Source organism: Saccopteryx leptura, chromosome 9 (assembly GCF_036850995.1).
Source record: "Saccopteryx leptura isolate mSacLep1 chromosome 9, mSacLep1_pri_phased_curated, whole genome shotgun sequence".
Lineage (NCBI taxonomy): Eukaryota > Metazoa > Chordata > Mammalia > Chiroptera > Emballonuridae > Saccopteryx > Saccopteryx leptura.
Window position 1 is genome coordinate 46,306,708 of NC_089511.1, and position 16,163 is coordinate 46,322,870.

At 44.3% G+C, this 16,163-nt stretch overlaps 1 protein-coding gene and 1 non-coding gene across 2 annotated transcripts in view; both read left to right on the plus strand.

Moving 5' to 3' along the window:
• SPTBN4 (spectrin beta, non-erythrocytic 4) overlaps positions 1-16,163 on the plus strand; it is a 95,461-nt gene that overhangs the window by 2,081 nt on the left and 77,217 nt on the right. Inside the window, exon 2 of the mRNA XM_066350017.1 lies at positions 359-548. Coding sequence (XP_066206114.1) covers positions 374-548 — 175 coding nt within the window. The 5' untranslated portion in view covers positions 359-373. The remainder of the gene's footprint in view (positions 1-358; positions 549-16,163) is intronic.
• On the plus strand, positions 809-943 carry LOC136381581 (U4 spliceosomal RNA). Its single transcript, XR_010747079.1, has one exon. It is a non-coding gene; the product is annotated as a U4 spliceosomal RNA (small nuclear RNA).

Genomic DNA, 16,163 nt, shown 5'->3' on the forward strand with positions numbered 1-16,163 from the left:
TGTGGGAATTAAATAAGATAATGCACATTAAGTACTGAGTACAGTGCAAGTGCTCAATAAATGTTAATTATTGTTATTATTGCATTATACATTTCTATTGATAACAATGTTATCAGCCTATCAACAATAACTCACAGTTTGCCAAGTCCCTACCCTGTACCAGCTAGGCAAGGGCCTTTACCACAGTCCTATGTCATGGTCGGTGTGAACATTATTGTCATTATTATTATGTTCACTTTAAAGATAGGGAAACCGAGCACAAGAGAGGGGACAGGACTCGTAGCCAGTCACTGTTAGAAGTGGGATCTCTGAGCTCAGGGCCTGCTTCCTGCCCTAACCTGCTTTTGCCCATCCCTAGGGCTTACCTTCCCTGATGGCACAGGTACCAGGGGAAGTGGACAACATGGAGGGCCTGCCGGCCTCTAACAACAACAACAACCCGGCAGTCCGCTGGGAGAGCCCGGATCGGGGCTGGGAGAGAGAGCAGCCGGCCGCCTCCACCGCAGCCGCCTCGCTGTTCGAGTGCTCTCGGATCAAGGCCTTGGCAGGTACCTGGGAAAGGGCTGGGGCTGGAGAGAAGGAGAGAACAGCAGAGGTCTGCTGGGGTGTCATCTGTGTACCTCAATGTCTGAGAACCTTGATGGCCTGGAGGGTGGGAAAACAGTTATAGACACTTAGAACTTGAATTTTTAGGCCAACACTGTCCAGTAGAACTTTCCATAATGATGAAAAAATGTTCTCTACCAATGATGTCTGATATACTAAGCACTAGTGCTTGTGGTTATGAGCACTTAAAACGTGGCCACGCAGCTTTGAGCAGTGGCAGTATCGTAGCCAATGAGGTTTATCCGAGGCGCGATTATTGCTAATTGAAAATGTGGCCGCGGCTACCTGAGGGATTGAATTAGTAATTTTATTTAGTTTTTATTAATTTAAACTTAAATAGCCACATGTGGCTTGTGGCTACAGTATGGAGCAGTGCAGCCTTAGAGATGCATACAGTCTCAGAAATGTGGAATTTTGTAAGCACGCTTCCTTAGAATCCTAAAATGCTGAAGTGCCAGATTTTCGGGCCTTAGAATGTCAGATTTAGATTCTTTGAATCTGAGATTTTTAGAAATTGAGACTTTTATTTTAAAGTGAATTTATTGGGCTGACGTCAGTTAAAATAATTATACAGGTGTCAGGTGCCCAATTCTATAACATGGAGACTGTTGTAAATAGAATTTTATAATCATAAACCTTAGAAATTTTAATCACTGGCTCCTAGGATCTCAGAAACTAGAAATCTAAACTTGAATACACATAGTTCCTTTAGAATTTCTGATTAGAAATGTGGATCCTGAGAACTTTGTGACAGAAAGATCAAACTTTCTTTTTTTTTTTTTAATTTTTTAAAAAATTCATTTTAGAAAGGAGAGAGAGAGGGGAAGAGAGAGAGAGGAGAGAGAGAAGGGGGGAGGAGCAGGAAGCATCAACTCCCATATGTGCCTTGACCAGGCAAGCCCAGGGTTTCGAACCGGCGACCTCAGCATTTCCAGGTCGATGCTTTATCCACTGCGCAACCACAGGTCAGGCAAGATCAAACTTTCTTGCTTTAGCACTGAATCCCTCAGGGACAGCTGGGATGCTTATTCATCTACTTGGATGTTTTAGAACAAAATAAGCAAAGACCACATAGAGTTATAGAATCTTAGAACCTTAGACCTTCGGAATTGTAAACCCTTGAACCTTAGGATTGTGTATTCATGGGGCTTTAGAACCTCAGAAAAGTTTAATCATCAGCCTTAAAACTTTCTGAGCAAAATGACCTTTCAGAGATGTGTAACTTAATAATCATAAATCTTGAAAATATCAGACCCTTCGAATCTTTGACTCTTGGGATGTTAATATCTCAGAAATATGGAGTGTTATACACATAAAATATATAGTTATAATCATGATATCTTGGAACCCTAAAGTCAGAATCAGTTCCCTCAGAATTTCAGAATTTTAGTAACTCAGCATTTGACAATCATGGGATCTTCAGTACTAACTAAGATTTTTTGGAACTTTATAATTATTTTTTAAAACTTTTATTTATTGGTCTTTTAGAGAGAGAAGAAGGGAGACAGAGAGAGAAAGAAAGAGAGAGAGAGAAACATTGATTTGTTGTTTCACTTATTCATGCCGTCATTAGTTTATTCTTGTATGTGCCCTCACTGGGGATCGAACTGCAGGATCGATGACCTTGGCATGTCAAGATGATGCTCTAATCAACTGAGCTACCCAGCCAGGGCTTGAAACCTTATAATTAAAAGATGTTGAGCACCATGTCACACTCAAGGACCTCTGGGAAAACAAGTGACGTAAAGGGGTGAGTGGACTGGGGATCATGGTCAGCTGGTGAACAGTGCTCTGGACACCAGCTCTCGCCGCAGGGAAATGCAGTCCTAAAGGTGCTAGCTTTGATGTTTAGCTGTAATTTCCCAATTTAAATATACTCTCTCCCCACCTTCTCTTTCTCTCTCTCTCTCTCTCTCTCTATATATATATATATATATATCACAAAAATTAGGAAATATTTCAAAATTAATATGAAGCAATAAAAAGGAAGCATTTGATTTTATTTATTAAATAAGAACATTAGAAAAGCAAATGACAAGTCAAAGAAAGTTGTTTGATTATGCAAATGAGATACAAACCCAACTTTTATTTCATTGGTGAAAATGCACTGTACAAAAGGCTGAAAGTACTGGAGTATCTGCATGTTCCCTGATCCTCTAATTTTTGTGAGCAGTGTATCTATCTATCTATAGGCCAAAAGTATGAACCGATTGCCAGCTCCTCCTGATTTAGAAACCTACAATAGTAGAATGGGCCCTGGCCTGTGGTGGCCAGTTGGCTCAGTTGATAGAGCATCGGTCTGGCGTGTGGATGTCCTGGGTTCAATTCCCAATCAGGGCACACAAGAGAAGCGACCATCTGCTTTTCTCCCCTCCCCCTCCCTCTCCCTCTACTCTCTTTCTTCCTCTCCCTCAGCCAATAACTCAATTGGTTCGAATGTTGGCCCCGGGCACTGAGGATAGCTCCATTGGTTCAAGTGCAGTCAGCCTCAGGTCCTAAAAAATAAGTTGGTTGATTTGAGCATCTGCCCCAGATGGGGTTGCTGAGTAGACCAGTCTCACTATCTCCCCTCCTCTCACTTAAAAAAAAAAAGAAAGAAAGAAACCTAGAATGATCTAAACATCTACTCATGGAAACTTAAAATCATACCTTCAGGCCTGACCTGTGGTGGCACAGTGGGATAAAGCGTTGACCTGGAAGTGCTGAGGTCGCCGGTTCAAAACCCTGGACTTTGCCTGGTCAAGGCATATATGGGAGTTGATGCTTCCAGTCCCCCCCCCCTTCTCTCTCTCTCTCTGTCTCTCCTCTCTCTCTCTCTCTCTGTCTCTCCCTCTCCTCTCTAAAATGAATTAAAAATATATATAAAAAAATCATACCTTCAGGTTCTTAGAAGCTTAAAAACTTGGGAACATACCAACTTAAAATTCCAGAAGTTATTATTTCATCCACAAAATATTTATTTGGTGCCTGCTCTGTGCCTGGCCTCTGCTGAACAGTATGAGGAGCATAGTGGTGACTGAGCCAGCTCCAGTCCTGCTGGTCCAGTGCGAGAGTTAGAGTCAGTCAGATAGTGAAGACCTTGAGGGGCCAGAGCCAGCACCGGGGAGGCTCAGGCACAGGGCTGTGATGGGGAAGCCCTGGGTGTGGCAGGAGTCCAGATGAAGTGCCTTATTGAGTCTGGAGAGTCAAAGAGTGCTTCCTGGAGGAGGAGCTATCTAAGTTGAGGCCCAAAGGATAAAAAATAGTGAAACTCTGATGTGGAGAGAGAGAGATTATTCCAGGCAGAGGAAACAGAGCATGCTTTTGGGAGTGACTTGAGTGATGGATGGTAGGTAAATGATGATGGGAAAGGAGCCAGTAGGAAAATATTGAAGGGCCGTGTAGGCCACCATGAAGGGTATGAGGACACCAGGAAACTGTAGTAAGATTTCAAGCAGAAGTGGGATGTGGTAACACGAAGATCAAGGACTCTTCAAATATTAGGACCACTGACTCAGAATGTCAGTGCTGGACCTCAGAGAGCATCTAGTCTAGAGAAATGTAGAGATCTCCTTTTAGAAAAAAATATTTTTCATACACTCCCTGTATCTACTTAGGTTATGATAACCGTAGCTTCTTAAATGGGCACAAACACATGATTCTGTTTATATCTCTTATGCCTACAGTTCTCTACAACTAAAACGCATAATATTGGACTCCAAACCTCAATCACAAAACTGGTATCATTCATATTAATAGTAACTTGGGGCCACTGCTATTCTGTAAAACCATGTTGCTGCTCAAAATGCTAATATGGGGCCTGACCTGTGGTGGCATGGTGGATAAAGTGTCAACCTTTAACGCTGAGGTCGCCGGTTAGAAAACCCTGGGCTTGCCTAGTCAAGGCACATATGGAAGTTGATGCTTTCTGCTCCTCCCCCCTCTCACTTTTCTTTCTCACTCTTCTCTCTAAAATGAATAAAATCTTTAAAAAAATTATTTTTTAATGCTAATTGACCTAGACTGCTAGGATGCATTTCCATTTGCATCCTGCTTCTCTCATTTTTTTTGTCCATTCAAACTAAGGCAAAATCTTTGAGCAGTCCTCCCTAACATGCTTTTGCATGAAGACAGTTAAGAAATTGGATTCGTTGCTTGGAGAGTTTTCTTGTGTGTGTGTGTGTGTGTGACAAAGACAGAGAAAGGGACAGATAGGGACAGACAGGCAAGAAGGGAGAGATGAGAAGCATCAATTCTTTGTTGCAGTTCCTTAGTCTCCTTAGTTGTTCATTGATTGCTTTCCCACAAGTGCCTTGACGGGGGGGGGGGGGGGGGGGGGAGGGCTACAGCAGAGCGAGTGACCCCTTGCTCAAACCAGCAACCTTGGGCTCAAGCCAGCAACCATAGGGTCGTGTTTATGAGCCTACACTCAAGCTAGTGACCCCTCGCTCAGGCTGGTGAGCCTCGGCTCGAGCTGGCGACCTCGGGGTTTTGAACCTGGGTCCTGTGCATCCTAGTTCGATGCTCTGTCCACTGCGCCACCGCCTGGTCAGGCTCTAGTACATAGTTTGTTTTTGTTTTTTGTTGTTGTTGTTTTTTACAGTGACAGAGAGAGAGAGTCAGAGAGAGGGATAGACAGGGACAGACAGGAAAGGAGAGAGATGAGAAGCATCAATTATTAGTTTTTCGTTGCGACACTTTAGTTGTTCATTGATTGCTTTCTTATAAGTGCCTTGACCGCGGGGCTGCAGCAGACCGAGTAACCCCTTGCTCGTCAAGCTGGTGAGCTTTGCTCAAACCAGATGAGCCTGCGCTCAAGCTGGCGACCTCGGGGTCTCAAACCTGAGTCCTCCACATCCCAATCCGACGCTCTATCCACTGCACCACCGCCCAGTCAGACTCTACATAAGTTTGATGACATCCTTTTCTTCACATGTAGATGATTTTATAAAATGTGCATTGCTAATTAGTGTGCCTGCAGACATATATTTAACTCTTTATATTAAAGTATTACAGGCATGCAGAAAGGCAAAAAATCATGAATGTCCAGCATTTCCACAAATGAGCATCCTCTTTCAACCAGCCCCCAGATAAGAAAACAGAATATGACAGCCCAGACAGGCCCCCCTCAGCCACTGTCCTCCCTTCTAACAGCACACATCCCTTTTTGCTAGTGTTTGAACTCCATATAAATGGAATCATGCTGTGTGCACTGTTTTGTGTCTATCTTCAGTCGCACAACACTGCCTGTGAGATGCATCCCTGTTTGCCTGTACTTGTAGGTGTTCTTTCATTGCTGTGTACTATTCCACAGTATGACTATGTCACAGCTCATCCAGTGACCTGTTGAGGGGCATTTGGGTTGTTTCTAGGTTAGGGCTCTCACAAACTAGACTATTGCAAACTAAGTAATTGCTAGTATTGAAAAGGCTCTAATACATCACTGCTCTAAAATTTCTAGAACATGTTTTTGGTGGGCATAAGTGCTCATTTCTGATTGGCTTCGACCCACCCCAGAGTGACAGTGTTGGGTCATGGGGTAGGTGTATATATAATTTAAGTAGAAACTGCCAGGTTATATCAAATATATAGCATTATACACTCCTCCCTGCAGTGTATGAGAGATTGAGTTGGTGTACACCCAAACCTTGCTATGGTAATTTTTTTTACTTTTAGACTTTCTGGTAGGTGTGCTTTCTGTTGTGGTTTTAATTTGCATTTTCCTGATGACTAATAACAACTAATGAGGTGGAGCTCCTTTTCATATGTTTATTGCCTATTTGCACATCCTGTGAAGTGCCCATTCAAGTGTTTAGCCTATTTTCCTGCTTTTTTCTGATTGTTTTAAGGTGTTCTTATATATTCTGGATCCAAGTCCTTAGATATATGTGTTGTGACTATTCTCTCCCACTCTGTGGCTTGTCTTTTCATTCTCTTAATGTAAGGTGACCAACTTTTTTACAACGAAAAGGAGGACAAAAATAAATGGAAGAAAACAATATTGTAAATAAAAGAAACATTTTATTCATTGCAACAATACACTATAATATGATAAATGCATAATAAAACATTTGTAATATTTTATATTATAATTATGCTTACATGCCTATTAATTTTAATAATAATTCTAAGAAAAAAGTACTCATTTAGATACAAATACGTCACATCATATGCAATGGATCGACTCTGCATCGATCAAATATGGACATTTATAGATTAGTCTTCCAAAATCAAAAAGGAGGACATGTAGGAGGACACTTTTTGAGGGAGGACGGAACTTATAAAAGAAGGACTGTCCTCCCTAAAGGAGGACGATTGGTCACCTTACTTAATGGTGTATTTTGATAAACAAAATTTCTTCATTTAAATGTAGTCTGATTTAATGATTATTTTCTGTATGGCTAACATTTTGTGTTTTCTTTAAGATATATTTGCCTACTCTAACGTCATGGAGATATTCTTTGATGTTTTCTTCTAAAAGCCTTGCTGTATTTCTTTCACATTTAAACTTATTACCCAAATGATATATATTATATTTACTATTGTGTACAGTGCATATGGGTCAAGGTCATTTTTTCCTCCCAAATGGATATCCAGTTGACTCAGCTCCTTTTTTTTTTTCAATTTTTTATTATTATTATTATTTATTATTATTTTTTTTTACAGAGACAGAGAGAGAGTCAGAGAGAGGGATAGATAGGGACAGACAGACAGGAATGGAGAGAGATGAGAGGCATCAATCATCAGTTTTTTGTTGCGACTCCTTAGTTGTTCATTGATTGCTTTCTCACACGTGCCTTGACCGTGGGCCTTCAGCAGACTGGTCATGCCAGTGACCTTGGGTCCAAGCTGGTGAGCTTTTTGCTCAAGCCAGATGAGCCCACGCTCAAGCTGGCGACCTCGGGGTCTCAAACCTGGGTCCTCTGCATCCCAGTTTGACGCTCTATCCACTGCGCCACCGCCTGGTCAGGCAACTCAGCTCCTTTTATTGAAAAGACTTTCCTTTCCCTCCTTCTTGGGCAAATAAGTTTGTGAAATTTGTGTTGTTTGGTTTTGCTGACTTTTATCAGAAATGGTGCTGCCCACATTGGGTGGCTGATTGCTTTCATGCTTGGGAAAGGGCTTGGTTATGCTAATGTGTGGTGGGGGAGGGCTTTTGTACCATAAAGTTTTAAAAGGGGGAGAGAGGCCACGTGGTTGCAGAGGAGGCAGGGAGCAAGATGGAGGTGTGCAGAGGGGACTGAGTGAGGCCTTTGATTCTAGGAAAAAGCTGGAGAAAGTCAGTGGCTTTGGGAGCCCTGATGGAAAGGGAAGTGTTTTCCCGCTGTGTGTATTTTCTCACCCGCTGGTTACGAGCAAGAATAAAGGATGGCCCACCAGTTCTTGGCTCCGTTGATTCATTACGATCTGCCTGAATTAAATGGGAACCTGCAAGAGCCAGGTGGTTGTGATGATGGCCGCGGCTACTGGCTTTACACTCCTGAACTGCTGTGTCACTTTGTGATAAATGTGGAAGCCTTACGTGCATGGGTTTGTCTGTGCAGTTATTACTGACTATTGCAAGTTTTGTCATATTCTAAATTTTTATTTGTTTATTTTTTTTACAGAGACAGAGAGTGAGTCAGAGAGAGGGATAGACAGGGACAGACAGACAGGAATGGAGAGAGATGAGAAGCATCAATCATTAGTTTTTCGTTGCCCATTGCAACACCTTAGTTGTTCATTGATTGCTTTCTCATATGTGCCTTGACCGTGGGCCTTCAGCAGACTGAGTGACCCCTTGCTGGAGCCAGCGACCTTGGGTTCAAGCTGGTAGGCTTTTGCTCTAACCAGATGAGCCCACACTCAAGCTGGCGACCTCGGAGTCTCGAACCTGGGTCCTCTGCATCCCAGTCCGATGCTCTATCCACTGGGCCACCACCTGGTCAGGCTTTTGTCATATTCTAGATTGCATTTTCTGCATGATTTTTCTGACTCATCCTTGTGGTTCTGTATACATCTAATCTGTTATTTCTCACTGCGTGGAGTCCATGTTGTCCATTCATCATATATGACGCATCCCCTTCCAAGTGATGGACAACCAGGCTGTCTCTGTTATAGGGGGAGCAATGAGACCTTAATTTTTTTTTTTGAGACAGACAGGAAGGGAGAGAAATGAAAAGCATCAACTAGTAGTTGCAGCACTTTAGTTGCTCATTGATTGTTTTGTATATGTGCCTTGACCAGGGGTGCTCCAGAAGAGCCAGTGACCCCTTGCTCAAGCCTGTGATCTTGGGCTTGAAGGCAGTGACCTTTGGGCTCAAGCCAGTGACCATGGGATTATCTCAGTGATCCCATGCTCAAGCCGGATGAGCCCACGCTCAAGTCAGTGATCTCAGCACTTCAAACCTGGGACCTCAGTGTCCCAGGTCAATGCTCTATCCACTGCACCACCACTGGTAAGGTGAGACCTTGATTCTTGTCTTCTTAAGAGAAAGAATTCAGTTTACAGATAAGTGTAGCAAGCAAAGAAAGAATATTGGCCATGCAAGAAGAAAGTTAGAAAAAAGTGGACCTTAGAGACAGGATCAGAGGATTAGCCTGGGGTGAGCTGCTGTTGCCCACTGCTCCCTTGGTTGCAAGTCTCATGGGTTCCCTTAGAGCTTAAAAGGAACAGAGGGGCAAGGAAAACATGCCTGGGGAGAAGAGAGGGGGAAGGTACGGTGTGCTCCCAGAAGGGAGAGCACCCTGGGACCTCAGTCCTAAGGAATTTTAAGGGTGGAGATTTTAGGGGAGATCCCAGGGAAGGGTCTCAATAGAATATTCATCAGCTCTCCAGGCGTGTCTTTTAGGGTCATGTTCTCCACTGATTGGTCAGCGCCAAGGCAGGGGGTTATTAGTCAATGTAGCTGGTCCTGAGGTCAGCTGTGGATTTCCATTGTCTGGTTTTGCTGCTTTTCTGAGCCTGGAGCTGAAAAACTTCTGAGGCCTAGATGTTATCTCCAGGGGTTAATGCTGAATTGCTATTCTCTGGATTTCTTGTTTGTTCCTCCTCTAACGGGTCTAAAACCACATGACTAGCAATGTGCTAGGGGAGGAGAGGTCAGAGGAGTGTCTGAATCCCATGACCAGAGATATGAAATCAGGGCATCTAAACGGCATGACCCACTAAGGGAGGAAAGGTCATGCCGGGGGTGAGGTCCTTGTTTTCCCAGTTTTGCCCTTTGTTAGGCACCTGGGGCTCTCTGCCCTGGTGGCCTTTTCTGCCTGGCCTATAGTCCTTGCTCTGCTCATATCAGTCTACACCTCCAACCCTGAATCTGTTCCCCGCCACCCCATCCCCAAATAGCAGTGCATTAGGCATTCTCCTTCATGCAATGAACCAGTGTAAAAAAGTTTTGGGGCCCTGACCGGTTGGCTCAGCGGTAGAGCGTCGGCCTGGTGTGTGGGGAACCCGGGTTCGATTCCTGGCCAGGGCACATAGGAGAAGCGCCCATTTGCTTCTCCACCCCCCCCTCCTTCCTCTCTGTCTCTCTCTTCCCCTCCCGCAGCCAAGGCTCCATTGGAGCAAAGATGGCCCGGGCACTAGGGATGGCTCCTTGGCCTCTGCCCCAGGCGCTAGAGTGGCTCTGGTAGCGGCAGAGCGATGCCCCAGAGGGGCAGAGCATCGCCCCCTGGTGGGCAGAGCTTCGCCCCTGGTGGGCGTGCCGGTTGGACCCCGGTCGGGCACATGCGGGAGTCTGTCTGACTGTCTCTCCCCGTTTCCAGCTTCAGAAAAATACAAAAAAAAAAAAAAAAGTTTTGGGAACACATAGGGAAAAGAATTACTGGGTCATGGGGGTGTGCACTAACTTAATTTGATTCTGATTATTTTCAGAATGGTAATGCCAGTCTATAGCTTGCATCAGTAGGCATGCCCTCATGATATTCCTGTATTTATGATATTCCTGTATTTCCACCAATACTTGGTATTCTCTAGCTTCCTAACTATTCCCAAACTAAGATTGAAATGTATCATTTACATATTAAGTGTCTCTATATTCTTTCTCCTTAATCAGTAATGGATAATGGAGTAGTTCTTTCTTTGCTCTATGAAAATCTCAATGTATTAAATATGTGAATAAAGTCTTATTCTAAGGACATGTACTTCACTTGTAATTGGTGATTGCCACAGTGGAGAAGCATATACAAATGATAAAATAACTCAATATGAGCACATAGCAGAGGTAGGACAATTGTCATTTGGCTCAGAGTCTTGACAGCCAAAGGCATCTGTGCCAGCTAGAGCCCTAACAGGAAGCAGGTGGCCCCTCAAACCTCAAAGGGATAAAATAGAGGAGTTTAATAAAGGGGCTATTTATGGAAGTGTGGGCAGTGGGGATCCCTAGAGGCTGAGGCAGGGCAGGTACTGGTGAGATGGGAGAGAGCCTTCCCCAGGGGGAGCAGGGGATGCAAGAGAGGAGCCAGACACCGCTGGAAGCTGGTCAGGCAAGGAGGGAATACATTTCTTGGTCTTCCTTCTCTCCTCTCATCTGCCGTCTACACCCAATAGAAAGTCTGAGGCTTTTGAGGGCTGGGGAGCCCCTTCATACAATCCATACAAGAGCAGGTGCAGAAGAGTGGCAGGTAGTGCTAGAAGGGCAAGCAGAAGACTCCTTGCACTCTAGCCAGACACACTTACCAATGGTAAACACTCAATGTCATCTTAGGTTAGAAGTGGCACTCAGGGACATGTTTGGTTTTATCTCTGCTGTGTTTTATAAAAGCATAAATCAGTTGCCAACATTGAAGAACCTGGAGATTTTGCCTGACTGGGCAGTGGTGCAGTGGATAGAGCATCAGATTGGGTGCGGAGGACCCAGGTTTGAAATCAAAGGTCACTGGCTTGAGCGTGGACTCACCAGCTTGAGCAAGGGGTCACTGGTTTGAGCGTGGGATCATAGACATGACCCCATGGTCGATGGCTTGAGCCCAAGGTCTCTGGCTTGAGCAAGGGTTCACTCACTCTGCTGTAGCCTCCGGTCAAGGCACATATGAGAAAGTAATCAATGAACAACTAAGGCAGTAGTTCTCAAACTTTTTAAAGTTGGGCACATTTAAAATCCTACAAATAATTGTAGGTGCACTATATATAAATTTCTGAGAAATATGTTATAATAATTAAGTCAAATATTAAAAAAATATATAAAGTGCTTTTATGGTAATTAAACAAAATAAATATGACAAATTAAATTTATTCTGACATTAAAACAATATTTTTATGTTACATTTTTTGAGTTATGCTTTTTAGAATTTGTAAAAAGGAGGGGTTAAAAAAATTTAAAAAATGGCCCTGGCCGGTTGGCTCAGCGGTAGAGCGTCGGCCTGGCGTGCGGGGGACCCGGGTTTGATTCCCGGCCAGGGCACATAGGAGAGGCGCCCATTTGCTTCTCCACCCCCACCCCCTCCTCTCTGTCTCTCTCTTCCCCTCCCGCAGCCAAGGCTCCATTGGAGCAAAGATGGCCTGGGCGCTGGGGATGGCTCCTTGGCCTCTGCCCCAGGCGCTGGAGTGGCTCTGGTCGCGGCAGAGTGAAGCCCCGGAGGGGCAGAGCATGGCTCCCTGGTGGGCAGAGCGTCGCCCCTGGTGGGCGTGCCGGGTGGATCCCGGTCGGGCGCATGCGGGAGTCTGTCTGGCTGTCTCTTTCCGTTTCCAGCTTCAGAAAAATACAAAAAAAAAAAAAAAAATTGAAAAAAAATGACAAAAGCCTGGCCAGGCAGTGGTGCAGAAGATAGAGCATCGAACTGGGATGCGGAGAACCCAGGTTCGAGACCTCAAGGTCGCCAGCTTGAGCATGGGCTCATCTGGTTTGAGCAAAGCTCACCAGCTTGGACCCAAGGTCGCTGGCTTGAGCAAGGGATTACTGGGTCTGCTGTAGCCCCACAGTCAAGGCACATATGAGAAAGCAATGAACAACTAAGGTGCCACAATGAAAAACTGATGCTTGATGCTTCTCATCTCTCCATTCCAGTCTGTCCCTATCTGTCCCTCTCTCTGACTCTCGCACTGTCTCTGAAAAAAAAATGACAAAAAAGTTATCTTTTTATATATGTATATACATTCTTAGTAAGAATTAGTAAATTCGGCAGGTCTCGGTGCAAATGTGTTAAGTTTTTTTTATTCTTTTTTTTTTTTTTTTTTACAGAGACAGAGAGAGAGTCAGAGAGAGGGAGAGATAGGGACAGACAGACAGGAATGGAGAGAGATGAGAAGCATCAATCATTAGTTTTTCATTGTGACATCTTAGTTGTTCATTGATTGCTTTCTCATATGTGCCTTAACCATGGGGCTACAGCAGACAGAGTAACCCCTTGCTCAACCCAGCAACCTTGGGTCCAAGCTGGTGAGCTTTGCTCAAACCAGATGAACCCGCGCTCAAGCTGGCAACCTCAGGGTCTCAAACCTGGGTTCTCCGCATCCCAGTCCGATGCTCTATCCACTGCACCACCGCCTGGTCAGGCAAGTTTTTTGATTCTTGTGTTTATGAGAAACATGAGCCTGATGTGTCCTAGCAATTTCTTCAATGTTTGGGCATATGTTTGAAAGGCAAACTCATTTCCTCGTCAATACATTGAAGAATTCCTCTCTTTTTTTTCTTAATTGTGTTGAGTGCAGAAAACGCCCACCATACATATCATCTTAACTTTACACCAAACAAAGGATAGAAGAAACTTGCCTCCAGTCTTTCCAGGGAACATGGCAGGTAGTGTCAACAATCCAGCACTACAGCTTAGCAGCCTTTTGCAACCTAATCAGGCAAGTGAGGTCAGGGGGTTGGACAGACTGTTAACTTTCAGCCAATTCCCCACACCTCTGTCCCCCCAAAATCTAAACTCCAAAAACCCTCTTGGTTGTTTTGGTCCCCAACAGGCACATATTTCTCTGGAAAACCATAGGGTGCACCTGGAAATCTTCTAGGGTGCACCAGTACAACCTGACACACACTTTGAGAACCACTGAACTAAGGAGCTATAACTAAAATTGATGCTTCTCATCTCTCTTTCTTCCTGTCTGTCTGTCCCTATCTGTCCCTCTCTCTGACTCTCTCTCTCTCTGTCTCTGTCAAAAACAAAACAAAAACCAGAACAGGGAGATTTTGTCTTTTTAAAAATCCAGATTTTTTTTTCAGAGACAGAGAGTGAGTCAGAGAGAGGGATAGACAGGGACAGACAGATAGGAACAGAGAGAGATGAGAAGCATCAATCATTAGTTTTTCATTGCACGTTGCAACACCTTAGTTGTTCATTGATTGCTTTCTCATATGTGCCTTGACCACGGGCCTTCGGCAGACTGAGCAACCCCTTGTTGGACCCAGTGATCTTGGGTTCAAGCTGGTAGGCTTTTTGCTCAAACCAGATGAGCCCGCACTCAAGCTGGCAACCTCGGGGTCTCGAACCTGGGTCCTCTGCATCCCAGTTCAATGCTGTATCCACTGCGCCACTGCCTGGTCAGGCTAAAAATCCAGATTTTTGACTCCTTGTGGAATATCACATGAAATGGAAGCACCAGGCCACCATCTTCAAGGCTCCGGGCACAGGGGACATGTGGCCACTGACTCTTTGAGGAGGGACTTGTTTTTTCCATTTCAGAATTTGTGGCCCCTGTAGGCATTTCAGGTCTGGAAATTCCAGTTCAGCTCCATGATAACAAGATTGTAATCACAAAAACTGAGCTGTCACTACATGGTCCTTTATGAAGTTGCCATCCAGTTGGTCCAGGATGTGTTTCTTTGAATTTTCTTCAGGTATAATCAAAATAAAATATATTCTTATGGATCCCTGTCCTCCAAACATGAGTCCCAAAATATGCAGGCTCTCCCAGGGCCCACTAAAGAAACCCCGATTTATTCCAAACCCCTATTAGCAATAAGAAAATAGAAGCCTAAAGAGAGAAGATGACCTCACCATGTCACACAGTTGGTCATCAGAGGCAGAGCTGAATCCAGTTGTCCTCATTCAGGCACCACTCTGGGAATGCACTGAAATTCCACTTTGGTGTCAGCATTGGGCAAATCTACTGTTGACATGGGCATCAGTGTTGTAAGGCAGGATAACCAAATTCCCAATTCAACGTCTTTTCCATCGTCACTTCCTCATGTGTGATCTTAAAAGTGTGACTACTGAATTATTTAGTAACAAAATGTAAATAATATCCCTAAGGCTAAGCTGCTGTAACAAAGAGACCCAAATAATACAGTGGCTAAAAAGAATTACAAGCTTATTTATTTATTTTATTTTTATATTTTTCTGAAGTTAGAAACGGGGAGAGACAATCAGACAGACTCCCACATGCGCCCGACTGGGATCCACCCGGCACACCCACCAGGGGACGATGCTCTGCCCCTCCGGGGCGTCGCTCTGTTGCGACCAGAGCCCAAGCTTATTTTTCCCTCTTAACTAGTCCCTCAGTGAACAGCCTAGTTGGCAGAGTGGTGCCATTCCAAGCAGTGAATGTGGATCTCAGGTTCTTCTTCCATCCTGTGCTCTGTGGACCTTGATGTTCAAGCCTGTGGGAGTCAGGGGAAGAGGGAGGAAGGGTAGGCAGCAGTTTCCTTTTTTGGTAAAACTTTAAATTATGAAATAATTATAGATTCACAGGAAGTAACAAAGAGTACAGATAATAAAAAGACAACCCAATTAAAAGTGAGCAAAGCTTCACATAGCTATTTATCCAAAGAAGAAATACAAATGGCCAATAAGATTGTGAAAAGATACTCAACATTGTTAATCATTAAGGAAATGCAAATCAAAATCACATTGAGATTCTATCTGTGTACTCAGTTGGTTAGAATGTTATCCTGACGTGCTGAGGTTGCAGGTTCGATCCTTAGGGCACATAAAAGAATCAACCATTTGTGGCTTGAATAAGTGGAACAACAAATTGATGTTTCTCTCTCTCTTTCTCTCTCTGTCTCTCTCTGTGTCTCTCTTCCTTCCTCTTTCTCCAAATATCACTTTAAAACAATCACATTGAGATACCACTTCATACCCAATAAGATGGCCATTAAAAAAAACCCAGCCTGACCAGGTGGTGGTGCAGTGCATAGAGCATCAGATTGGGACACGGAGGACCCAGGTTTGAAACCCCAAGGTCGCTGGCTTGAGCGTGGGTTCATCTGGTTTAAACAAAGCTTACCAGCTTGAGCCCAATGTCACTGGCTTGAGCAAGGAGTCACTTGGTCTGCTGTAGCCCCCTGGTCAAGGCACATATGAGAAAGTAATCAATGAGCAACTAAGGTGCCGCAAAAAAGAATTGATGCTTCTCATTTCTCGCCCTTCCTGTCTGTCTGTCCCTATCTGTCCTTCTCTCTGTCTTTCTCTGTCTCTGTCACACACACACACACACAAATAAAATAAAATTTATACATAAAAAACCCCCAGAAAATGCCCTGGCTGGTTAGCTCAGTGGTAGAGCGTCGGCCTGGCGTGCGGGAGTCCTGGGTTTGATTCCCAGCCAGGGCACACAGGAGAAGCGCCCATCTGCTTCTCCACCCCTCCCCCTCTCCTTCCTCTCTGTCTCTCTCTTCCCCTCCTGCAGACAAGGCTCCACTGGAGCAAAGATG